This window comes from Cebus imitator, unplaced genomic scaffold, assembly GCF_001604975.1.
Source record: "Cebus imitator isolate Cc_AM_T3 unplaced genomic scaffold, Cebus_imitator-1.0 Scaffold161, whole genome shotgun sequence".
NCBI classification, from domain to species: Eukaryota; Metazoa; Chordata; class Mammalia; order Primates; family Cebidae; genus Cebus; species Cebus imitator.
Window position 1 is genome coordinate 2,230,301 of NW_016107476.1, and position 10,321 is coordinate 2,240,621.

Sequence of the window (10,321 nt, forward strand, 5' to 3'; positions counted from 1 at the left end):
AAAAAAAAAAAAAAAAAAAAAATCTGCATAGACAAAAAGTTACAAAGAAATATGGCAAAAATGTTAACTGACTATTGATAAAAGGTGGAAAATGGTCGTTTTTTATTTTCAACTTTCTCATACTTTCTAAATTTTCTCACTGTTTCTATAACCTCTAAAGTTAAAAAAATTTTGAAATGGTATATAGAAATTCTATTTACATTTTAAGTGATTTATGATCAATATGTCTATTCCTTTCCTATTACTATTGTAACAAATTACCAATTGGGGCTCAAAACACTACAAACTTTTTATCATACAGTTGTGGAGGTCAGAAGTCTGAAACGGGTTTAACTAGGCTTAAAATCAAGGGGTTGGCTTGGCTATGTTCTTCTCTGGAGGCACTAGGGGAGAATCCTTCACTACAGCCTTCCTAGGGAACCTTTTTTTTTCCTTTTTCAGCTTTTAGAGGCTGCTCCCATTCTTCAGCAATCACATCCCTCCAACCTCTGCTTTCATTGCCGTATCTCTGACTCTCTCTTCTGCCTCCTCTTCCACTTTTAAAGAATCTTATGATTACATTGGGTCCACTTGGAAATTTCAGGATAATCTATCTTAAGGTCAGCTGATTAGCAACATTAATCCCATCTACAACCCTAATGTTCTTTATGATGTAACCTAACATATTCACGGGTTATGGAAATTAGGAGATGGACACTTTTAGCAGATGATTATTTTGCCTACCATAGTATTTCTGAGAAACCTGTGAACCCTCTAGCAATTATGCTATAGAATTATAAATCTGAATTTCAGGTTATAATCTTAAATTGTCAGCTAAATTCTTACTCTGCACCACTAATATTGCAAAAAAAAAAAAAGCAAAAACCGTCTAAAATGTTGAAAGTAAAAGTATATTTTTTTCACACAGGTCCAGTTTTATTAATTTATTTTTAAAAAGGACCTTTGGCTGGGCATGTTAGCTCACAGCTGTAATCCCCGCACTTTGGGAGGCCAAGGCAGGCAGATCACTTGAGATCAGGGGTTCAAGACCACCCTGGCCAACATGGTGAAATCCCGACTCTACTAAAAATACAAAAATTAGCCAGGCATGGTGACAGTCACCTATAATCCCAGCTACTCAGGAGGCTGAGGCAGGAGAGTCACTTGAATTCAGGAGGTGGAGGTTGCAGTGAGCCAAGATCACACCACTGCACTCCAGCCTAGGTGACAGAGCAAGAGTCCATCTCAAAAAAATAAATAAATAAAAATAAAAAAGACCTGTACACAGTACTTCACAGGATAAAGTACATATCTATATACTATAGGTGTTTTGTAAGGTATTTTTAAAAACCTTTTGACCTGGTCAAGCACAGTGGCTCATGCCTGTAATCCCAGCACTTTGGGAGGCCTAGACGGGCAGGTCATGAGGTCAGGAGTTCAAGATCAGCCTGACCAACATGATAAAACCCGTCTCTAGTAAAATTACAAAAATTAGCCAGGCATGGTGACGCATGCCTGTAATCCCAGCTACTCGGAAGCCTGAGGCAGGAGAATCGCTTAAACCCGGGAGGCAGACGTTGCAGTGAGCCAAGATCGCGCCACTGCACTCCAGCCTGGGCCACAGAGAGTGACTGCATCTCAAAAAAAAAAAAAAAACAAAAAAAACTTTTTGACTCAATTTTGATAGACATTATCCTTTTTTAAAAGATGAAAAAACATTCAGCGAGGTTATGCGATTTTCGGATGTGTATAGTTAGTAACTGAAGAAGCCAGTAGCCGGTATACAAACCCAAATATGATTAGAGTCTAGTGTTTATTTTACCACACAATCAAAAATCAACTTCTCATAAGTTTCCAGAACTGCTAACTTGAATAACAAACATCCCTTACTCTGTGACTGAACACCTATAATTTTTTTTTTTTTAATAGAGATGAGGTTTCCCCATGTTGGCCAGGCTGGTCTTGAACTCCTGACCTCAGGTGATCTGACCACCTTGGCCTCCCAAAGTGCTGGGATTACAGGCATTAGCCACCATGCCTGGCCTATAATTTTTTAAACTTTATCTCTCCCTGGAAATCACATGTATTCGAAGAAAAATTAATACATCTGACATATGAACATGTTATATCATCATAAAAGTCCCTGTGAGATCAAATATAAAATTAAGCCTCCAACCTTAATTTACATACAAATTTCAGCCCCTTCATAATACTAAAATGGAAGCTTCAACAAGATCCCTTCAGCCAAGGGTGTCCAATCTTTGGGTTTTCCTGGGCCACAGTGAAAGAATTGTCTTGGGCCATACATATAATACACTAATGATGGCTGATGAGCTTAAAAAAAGAAATCACACATAAAAAAATCTCATGATGTTTTAAGAAAGTTTATTAATTTGTGTTGGGCTGCAGTAAAAGCTGTCCTGGGCCACATGCAGCCCACAGGCCAAAGACTAGACAAGCTTGCCAGAGGTTCAGGGTAAAAAAGAAACTATTTCACTCACTGCCCTGAATATTACTATTTTCTGCATGCCAGTGAAGAACCACCACTAGAAATTAACAGAATTGATCTATTCATAAAAAAGCAACAGATGTCTTTTCTTATATTTGTGGTGCTATGCCTGGAAAACAGTAAAGCAAAGTGGTTAGAAGCATAGGCTTCAACTCAAGGACCAACTCTAATCACTGGTACAGGCTACTGAAGTTCTACGCTGGTAAGAATCATGAAGCCCTAATTTCTGCCAAGAGCACAGAGCATGAGGAACAAAAGCAGGAGCGCCAGGTATCTACCATCCACAGGGGCAGATGCTTTGGAACTGAGCAGATCTGGGCTCAAATCCTGACTCTTTCACTAATTCTATGACAGTGAACATGTTACTTTATCTCTCAGGGTCTTCATTTCTTCTTCTGTAAAATGGGGATAATAATAACCTCTTATAGGTTACAATGAGAATTAAACTATATAACTTATGAATGCCCAAAACTGAAGATCTTATGTATAGTAAGTACTCAATAAATTCTCGTTATCATTAGCTGAAGTTTTTGTTTTGTTTTGCTTGTTTGTTTTTTGGAGTGCAGTGGTGCAATCACAGATCGCTGCAGCCTCAACTTCCCAGGCTCCACTGATCCTCCCACCTCAGCCTCCCAAGTAGCTGGGACTATAGGTATATGCCACCACACCCAGCTAATTTTAAAATTTTTTATAGAGATGGGGTTTCACCACATTGCCTAAGCTGGTCTTAGTCTCCCAGGCTCAAGCAGTCTACACACCTCAGCCTCCCAAAGTACTGGGATTACAGGTATGAGTCACTGTGCCCAGCCTGATTTTTTTCTATCGTACTGTATTGTATTGTACTGTACCATACTGTATTGTATTGTATTTATTTTTTGAGATGGAGTTTTGCTCTGGTCGCTCAGGCTGGAGTGCAATTGTGTGACCTCGGCTCACTGCAACCGTCACCTCCCGGGTTCAGGCGATTCTCCTGCCTCAGCCTCCTGAGTAGCTGGCGTTACAGACGCGCACAACCACACCCGGCTAATTTCTGTATTTTTAGTAGAGATGGGGTTTCACTATGTTGGCCAGGTTGGTCTTGAACTATTTGTTCTATTCTAACCTCACGTAAAAATATTTTTGCTAACATAAGTTAAATCTATAATTTTAGAAAATACAAAATCATACACGGTTTCTAATGTTCTCGACGCATACCATTTTCTTGAACAGTTTTATCCTTTTCTTTTAAATAAGCACTTATTTACTTTGGATAGCTTAGATCAAGGTTTGCTGTTGTTTGTACCTAATTTTTGCTCTAAATGAAACTGAATAAAATATAAAATACCAGAGCATGGAAAAAGATAAGTATTGTTCCATAAAAGTTTGTTTCTCATATGTGGGGAAGGGGGCACTGAGAGGGATCCCAATGTATGTAGGTAGTTCTGTGACTAAGGGTGCAGTTACAGAGTAAAGTATATCCTAGCCTGTGTATACACACTTTAACAGTCCATTATGTTGGACTTTAGAATCTCTACCAGGTGGAAAAAAAAAAAAAAAGATGGAATAAAAAAGGATAGAAGATATTTTTCCCTTCGATCAATCTACCATTTTCCTTCACAAGCAATAAAATGGTCAACTAATACATCTCCAGCAGAAAATGACTTCCTCTCAAGAACTATAAGCTTCCCCTTCTCAAGACAGTTATCTCAGAGATTAGACTAGAGATAAGCAGACAAACAGAACCTTATACCTTGTCGGGAGTCCCCAAGACCAGCCAACATTCAAAGATTGATGTATACCTCAGATTGTTTACAGTGATGTAGTGAGAATATTCAGCTGGACCACAAGAGGAAAAGACACAGAGCAATCTGGGCACAAGCTTTCTTATTCTCTCTCCCTCCCGAGGGGACACTCAAGCATGCTGCTTTTTCCGACAACAAAAAAAGCAGTAACACCTGTGCAATGTTTCTCTCAGGGAAGCTCATTAGAAACTCAGTGCCCAACGTTTTTATTGGGGACTTGAGAGGATAATCACTCAGGCACCCTCTCTGTCCTGGCAGTGGGACAAAATTCCAGATTCCTAGAAGGAAAGCTGGTAATCTCTGAAACATCTGAGGCACAGCCAACCAGTTTTATCAGACAGTGAAGGGTGGGAACACTCCCAAATTCCAAGTTCCCAGACACCAGCTGATGGAAAGGTGTATAAGCAGGCCTTTCTAAAGATAGCAATTTCAGGTCTGCTATGTTAACTCTTTTCTGCACAGATACAAACCTTTTCAAAGTCCTGTCCACACATAAAAGTGGCTATTTCTAACAGCCTTTAAGACCTTGTACCATTTAAGGGCTTCTTTAGAAGATGGCACTATATATATCCAGTAGATCTGAAACATTCCAAAATAGACCAAAAAATAGAAGGCTTTAGTCAATCTCATCTGTTCTCAACCAGTGTTTCTTTCTAATATTAAGAGACAGTGGACATTTAACTTTCTTACTTATCTCTTACCCAGAACTCCTCGGGCTGCGCTGTCTAGAGTCCCTCCATGCCCAATTTTCAAAGTCTGCTTTTTCCTCTTGCTCCATTCTGGAGAAGGCATTCCAGCTTCTACAAGAGTAATGGGGATGAAAAGGAAGGTGATTACCAAGACAAATGAAGTAGGATCTCCATAAACTCGGGAGGAAGAGGGGATGGCATTTTCAAAACATTTTATTGCCATTTCAATAAAGGCAATAAAAAGTACTGTACAAACTTTACATGTTAAGAAACTATGACCTCATTACTAACAAAGAAAATATTTTAAAATGGACATTCTCTAAATTATAAAGAAACAGTATTCTAAAATTAGCTATCTGTATACTAGAATTAATTCTCTAAGAAAAAAACCAGCATTTTTAAAAGGTGGGTAAATATCCAGGCTAACCCGCAAAAATCTAGTAAATTCTTGGTAGTGGTGAGCTGATAAGAGAATCATGAAAAAAAGTTAATCTTGATATAGAAAGATACTTTTAAAAGTCCTCAATTTGGCTGGGCGTGGTGGCTCACACCTGTAATCCCAGCACTTTGGAAGGCCAAGGCAGGCAGATCACAAGGTCAGGAGTTTGAGACCAGCCTGGCCAATATAGTGAAACCCCATCTCTATTAAAAATACAAAAATTAGCTGGGTATAATGGCACGTGCCTGTAATCTCAGCTACTCAGGAGGCTGAGATAGGAGAATCACATGAACCTGGGAGGCAGAAGTTGTGGTGAGCCAAGATCATGCCACTACACTCTAGCCTGGGTAACAGAGCGAGACTTTGTCTCAAAAAAAAAAAATTTTTTTTTTTCAATTTCCATTTCTAAATCTCTTCCATGGTCTTCGCTGGTATCTCCAGCTACCAAACATTGGGAGTATAACTCATGCAGGGCTACTTCTAAATACACCAAATTCCCACACTTCCTGTATACGTGGTCTCCCTCTCCTAATCAAAACTTGCAATTCATTAAAGAAGAAAATCTCAACATTATGTGGAAAGCAGCTAAGATTAAGTGGCACCTTAACTTCATAAGCACTCAGATTTCTTTTCCTTTCTTTTTTTTTTTTTGAGACGACATCTTACTCTGTCCCCCAGGCTGGAGTACAGTGGTGTGATCTCAGCTCACTGCAATCTCCGCCCCCTGAATTCAGGTGATTCTCCTGCCTCCACCTTCCAAGTAGGTGGGATTACAGGTGCCGACCACCACGTCTGGCTAATTTTTGTGTTTCTAGTAGAGACGGAGTTTCACCATGTTGGCCAGGCTGATCTCAAAACTCCTGACCTCAGGTGATCCATGCATTTAGATTTTAGAAAGAGGATGCCAGCCTGGCATATCTCATATTCCTGTTGTAAATATAAAGTGAGCCAGGCACAGTGGCTCATGCCTGTAATCCCAGCACTTTGGGAGGCCGAGACAGGAGGATCACCTGAACCCAGAAGTTCAAGATCAGCCTGGGCAACACAGGGAAACCCCGTCTCTACCCAAAATAAAATTTAAAAAATTATCTGGGCATGACGGTGTGCACCTATAGTCCTATATACTTGGGAGGCTTAGGTGAGAGGACTGCTTGAGCTTGGGAGGCAGAGGTTACAGTTAAGTCAAGACTGTGCCACTGTATTCTAACCTGGGCAACAGAGCGAGATCCTGTCTCAAAAAAAAAATAATAATATTTTGTGCAGCTGCAGGGCATATGTGGNAAAAAAAAAAAAAAAAAAAAAAAAAAAAAAAAAAAAAGATAAAGCAAAATAAGTGTTATTTGAAAGTACTTTGGGGGTACAGAGTCAGTGCTTCCTTCTAGATAAATATAAGTCATTTTGATAATGGCATACAACATATTGAGAGAGTACTGGCTATTAGACTTCAAGTGAGAAAGAAGAGAAAAGCAGGAAAAGCTATATTGATCTATACCTGCCCCCAAACCCATCAAGCCTTCATTATCACCACTGACACCGAGCAGAAAGAAAATAAAGAAAATGAAACGAGTAGACAGAAAAGGGAAGAGGGAAAAGCAAAGCAAGAGGGGAAATGCAGAAGCCAGTTTAAATGGCCAAAAGGTTATGTTGGGTGGTTTGGCCTCCCAGCAAAATTACAACTCTAGCGAGTCACAACCATGGTCTCTGGAACACCCTGGCATCACTCTCTAATTATGGCATCACCATACTTAGATGGGTATGGCTGTCTGCATTAACATAAACTTCTAAGGTCAGACCTAGGTTTCAAACCCTTGACCTGTCACTTGCAACCCCTCAGGGATCTCTCACCCATAAATTAACAGAAACCTTCTGGGGAACTCTGCATTTTCAACTTCTCTCCTTCGAGTAAGAAGGCCCCACTATCTTCCCTTTGTGCCCAAAAATACCTCCTTCTAACGTGCAGACATACTGCCTCTATAAAGTGAGGAATTTAGTTCACCCCACTGAACTAAGTATTTGTGGATAAATATTTATTATTTTCTAGCTCTAAAATTGTGGTACACTTAGGGCTTTGAAGGATTCAAACAAAAAGTAGGGATTGTTGTATAACAGGAATCAATGTAAGGAAAGACAAGGAATGGTATTAGAGGCCACAACCATTGTCTGTGGGTGTTAAACACATTAGAATGTAGGTATCTTTAAGAACCTTCCCAAGTAATTCTGACAGCCAGTTAAAATGGCATTTGGGAAGCCCTAACCTAGCTAACATAAATAAAGAATAGGTCAATCACACACAAGCAATACAGAAATCAAGGATCATGACAATGTCTCTAGCTAAAAGTTGTAGCCTAGCAACAGCCTTGAAACAATCATTTTAATCAAGATTCCACAAGAAACTTCAGTTCTTAGAGGCAGATTAACCAGAAGGCCAGAATATGGCATTGTCAGAAACTTGTCTGAAAGAATGGTAATCATTACCTTAAGGATTAAAAAAAAGCAACAACCCAGAGTTTTGCTAACAAATCAGGAAAGGAGCAGTTCTATAAAGGAAAATGTAAAAAAAAAAAAAAATAAAAAATAAACCTATGATGACACCACAGTGCATATCCTTGATGCAATTCCTCACTTTGACATCCTCTGTGTGACCCTCCTTTCAGGCAAAAAAGTAAACTTTGATACTGGAATTAAACATCTACAGGAGTGTACCTATTTGCCCAAAAACATTTAAATCGGTACTGTCAGTTAAAATTACCATAAGAATAATTTGGTTTTGCATTTTAAGTGTAAAGTTTTCCATGGGACACTAAACAATGTGAGAAAGTCCCTGTACTTGTTTAATGGCAAGACAGAATAGGGCCAAATTCTGGAGGGCCTTGAATAACCTAGCTGACTAGTTTTACCACCACACGGTGCAGAAATTAGTAGGCGATAAGCTCGGTGAAGGTAATCATCTTCAAGTCTCTATAGGCTGGCACAGACCTGGCTTATGTGGATATCCAATGATGCTATATGTGTGAAATGATCTACCGAGCTGATGAACAGGGTGATTCTTTGGGCTTGTCTAGTAATTTCCCAGCGTACATGAATAAATGAATCAATAAAAAGAACATTCAGCTTACTGAGCAAGTTATATTGAATGTTCCTTAAACGTGGCCCATAAGCTACTTACACTAGAATCACCTGGAGTAACTGTTTAGAATTGCGTTTTCCTAAAAATACCCCGAACTCTCCGAATCACAGTCTCTGAGAGGACAGGAATTAGGAATCTGTATTTGTACAAGAGATTCTAAGTAACTGTTAGGCCCACTAAAATGTGAAAAACCACTATGTTAGGTCTTGGTTAACGAAGTATATATGCATTTCCCATGTATTTTGAAGAATGCAGAGCCAGTGCTTCCTTTTGGGGTTCATCCACATGAACCCAACAAAAGCCTCCTGAAGGATGAGATTACAGAAAATAGGTCTGCACGCCCAAGGGAAGGGTTTTATTGATGTTTTTTTTTCCTCCTGTTGAGAACTACAACTGCCATGTAGGCTACAAGTGTTCGTGCCACCGCAAGTCCAAGCCCGAGACGCCCGAAATTTCTGTCCAGACCTAATTCAATGGTCATTCTCCCTTTCCCTTCCTTCTGTCTCTTGAGTCACGAGCGTCGCAAAAAGCGCTTCCCCTCTCGCGGCGACCGCCTCAGCCTGGTCCCCACCCGGGCTGCAGTACCTGCCAGCAGCTTCTCCTTCAACCGATTCAGCAGCTCGGCTGAAGTGGGCCCTTTGGGCTTGTGTACGGCGAACACGCCGCTCAGGGACAGCAGCTTTGTAGCCAAAGCGGCCTTGGAGATCCTGGCTTCGGATCCTGTCCTGGCCGCGGCCGCAACAGCCGCGGCTGCAGCTGTTGCTGGCGGGGTCGCAGCCATTGCTGCGACCGCTCCTGCAGTTTCAAGGACAGGGGATGTGTCTGTTTTCAAAGACGACGAAGACACCACCACCGGCACCTCAGAAGCTGCCATACGTTTGTAGCCCAGACCTAATTTATCGCGGAGGCGCACGCTGATGATGCAACAAGAATGCGCCGAACAGGCCCCTCTTCCTCGTACCGCAAGCCGCGCTGCACGAGAGAGTCGCAATGGCTTGTGGGAATTGTAGTCCATGGCCTTCCCATACAGGCAAGAGCTTGCTGTGCTCTTGTATTTTAAATAGAAAATTTTAAATATTGACTTTTCCTGGGGCTTGTGAAGATCCATGGCTTCCTGGGCTCACTGCTTAATTGACTGTATTGTGCTCTTGAATTCAGGCTCAGAATTAATATACATCCAAATGTGAGCTCTATTAGAGCGAAGAACTTACATACCACATTGACTCACATCCCAAATGCCTCACACGTTGTAGGCACTTAAATAAATATTTGAAAACGTATAAATAAATACGAATTATTCAAATTCCCCAAAGAAACTTCTAGGCCAAGTCAATGGTAAATCACTTGGGCTTATTTTGATACTCTTCATGTACTCCTTTTCACCCCCTAAAACCCGACTGCCCCCACTGCAATTTTTAATAATTCTGATTTTGAATATCAGCTCTTCTGTGCGTTGCATCCCTTAGATAGCAAAAGGCATTCTTGCAATTTATAAAATTTAAACTACTTTCCCTTTGAGACCTTCTCCCTAAAAGTCATTCGCTCCCCAACAAGATCAAGGAATGTTGTTTTGATTCCAGCACAAGGCAGAGTGGAGAAAAATTACTTCTGCACCAAACACATGAAATGCTATCATAAGTATTGTGAGACAGATAAAGTTTGCCCTCATTGTTCTTTAGGTTTCTTTACAGCCACTTTTTCTTCTCATGATACTCTAGGACTTTAATATCTAATATTTTGATGATGCCCCCTAGCTGCTCAGAATCACCAGTTATGGGATCCCATTTGAATTTGTGC

At 40.5% G+C, this 10,321-nt stretch overlaps 1 protein-coding gene across 1 annotated transcript in view; it reads right to left on the bottom strand.

The window, feature by feature from the left end:
* Window positions 1-9,469, bottom strand: part of TRUB1 (TruB pseudouridine synthase family member 1) — a 46,191-nt gene extending 36,722 nt beyond the window's left edge. Inside the window, exons 1-2 of the mRNA XM_017543811.2 lie at window positions 9,110-9,469; window positions 4,971-5,069 (exon numbers count right to left, since the gene is read on the bottom strand). Of these exons, the coding sequence (XP_017399300.1) occupies window positions 4,971-5,069; window positions 9,110-9,398 (388 nt within the window). The 5' untranslated portion in view covers window positions 9,399-9,469. The remainder of the gene's footprint in view (window positions 1-4,970; window positions 5,070-9,109) is intronic.
* Window positions 9,470-10,321: the final 852 nt, after the last annotated feature.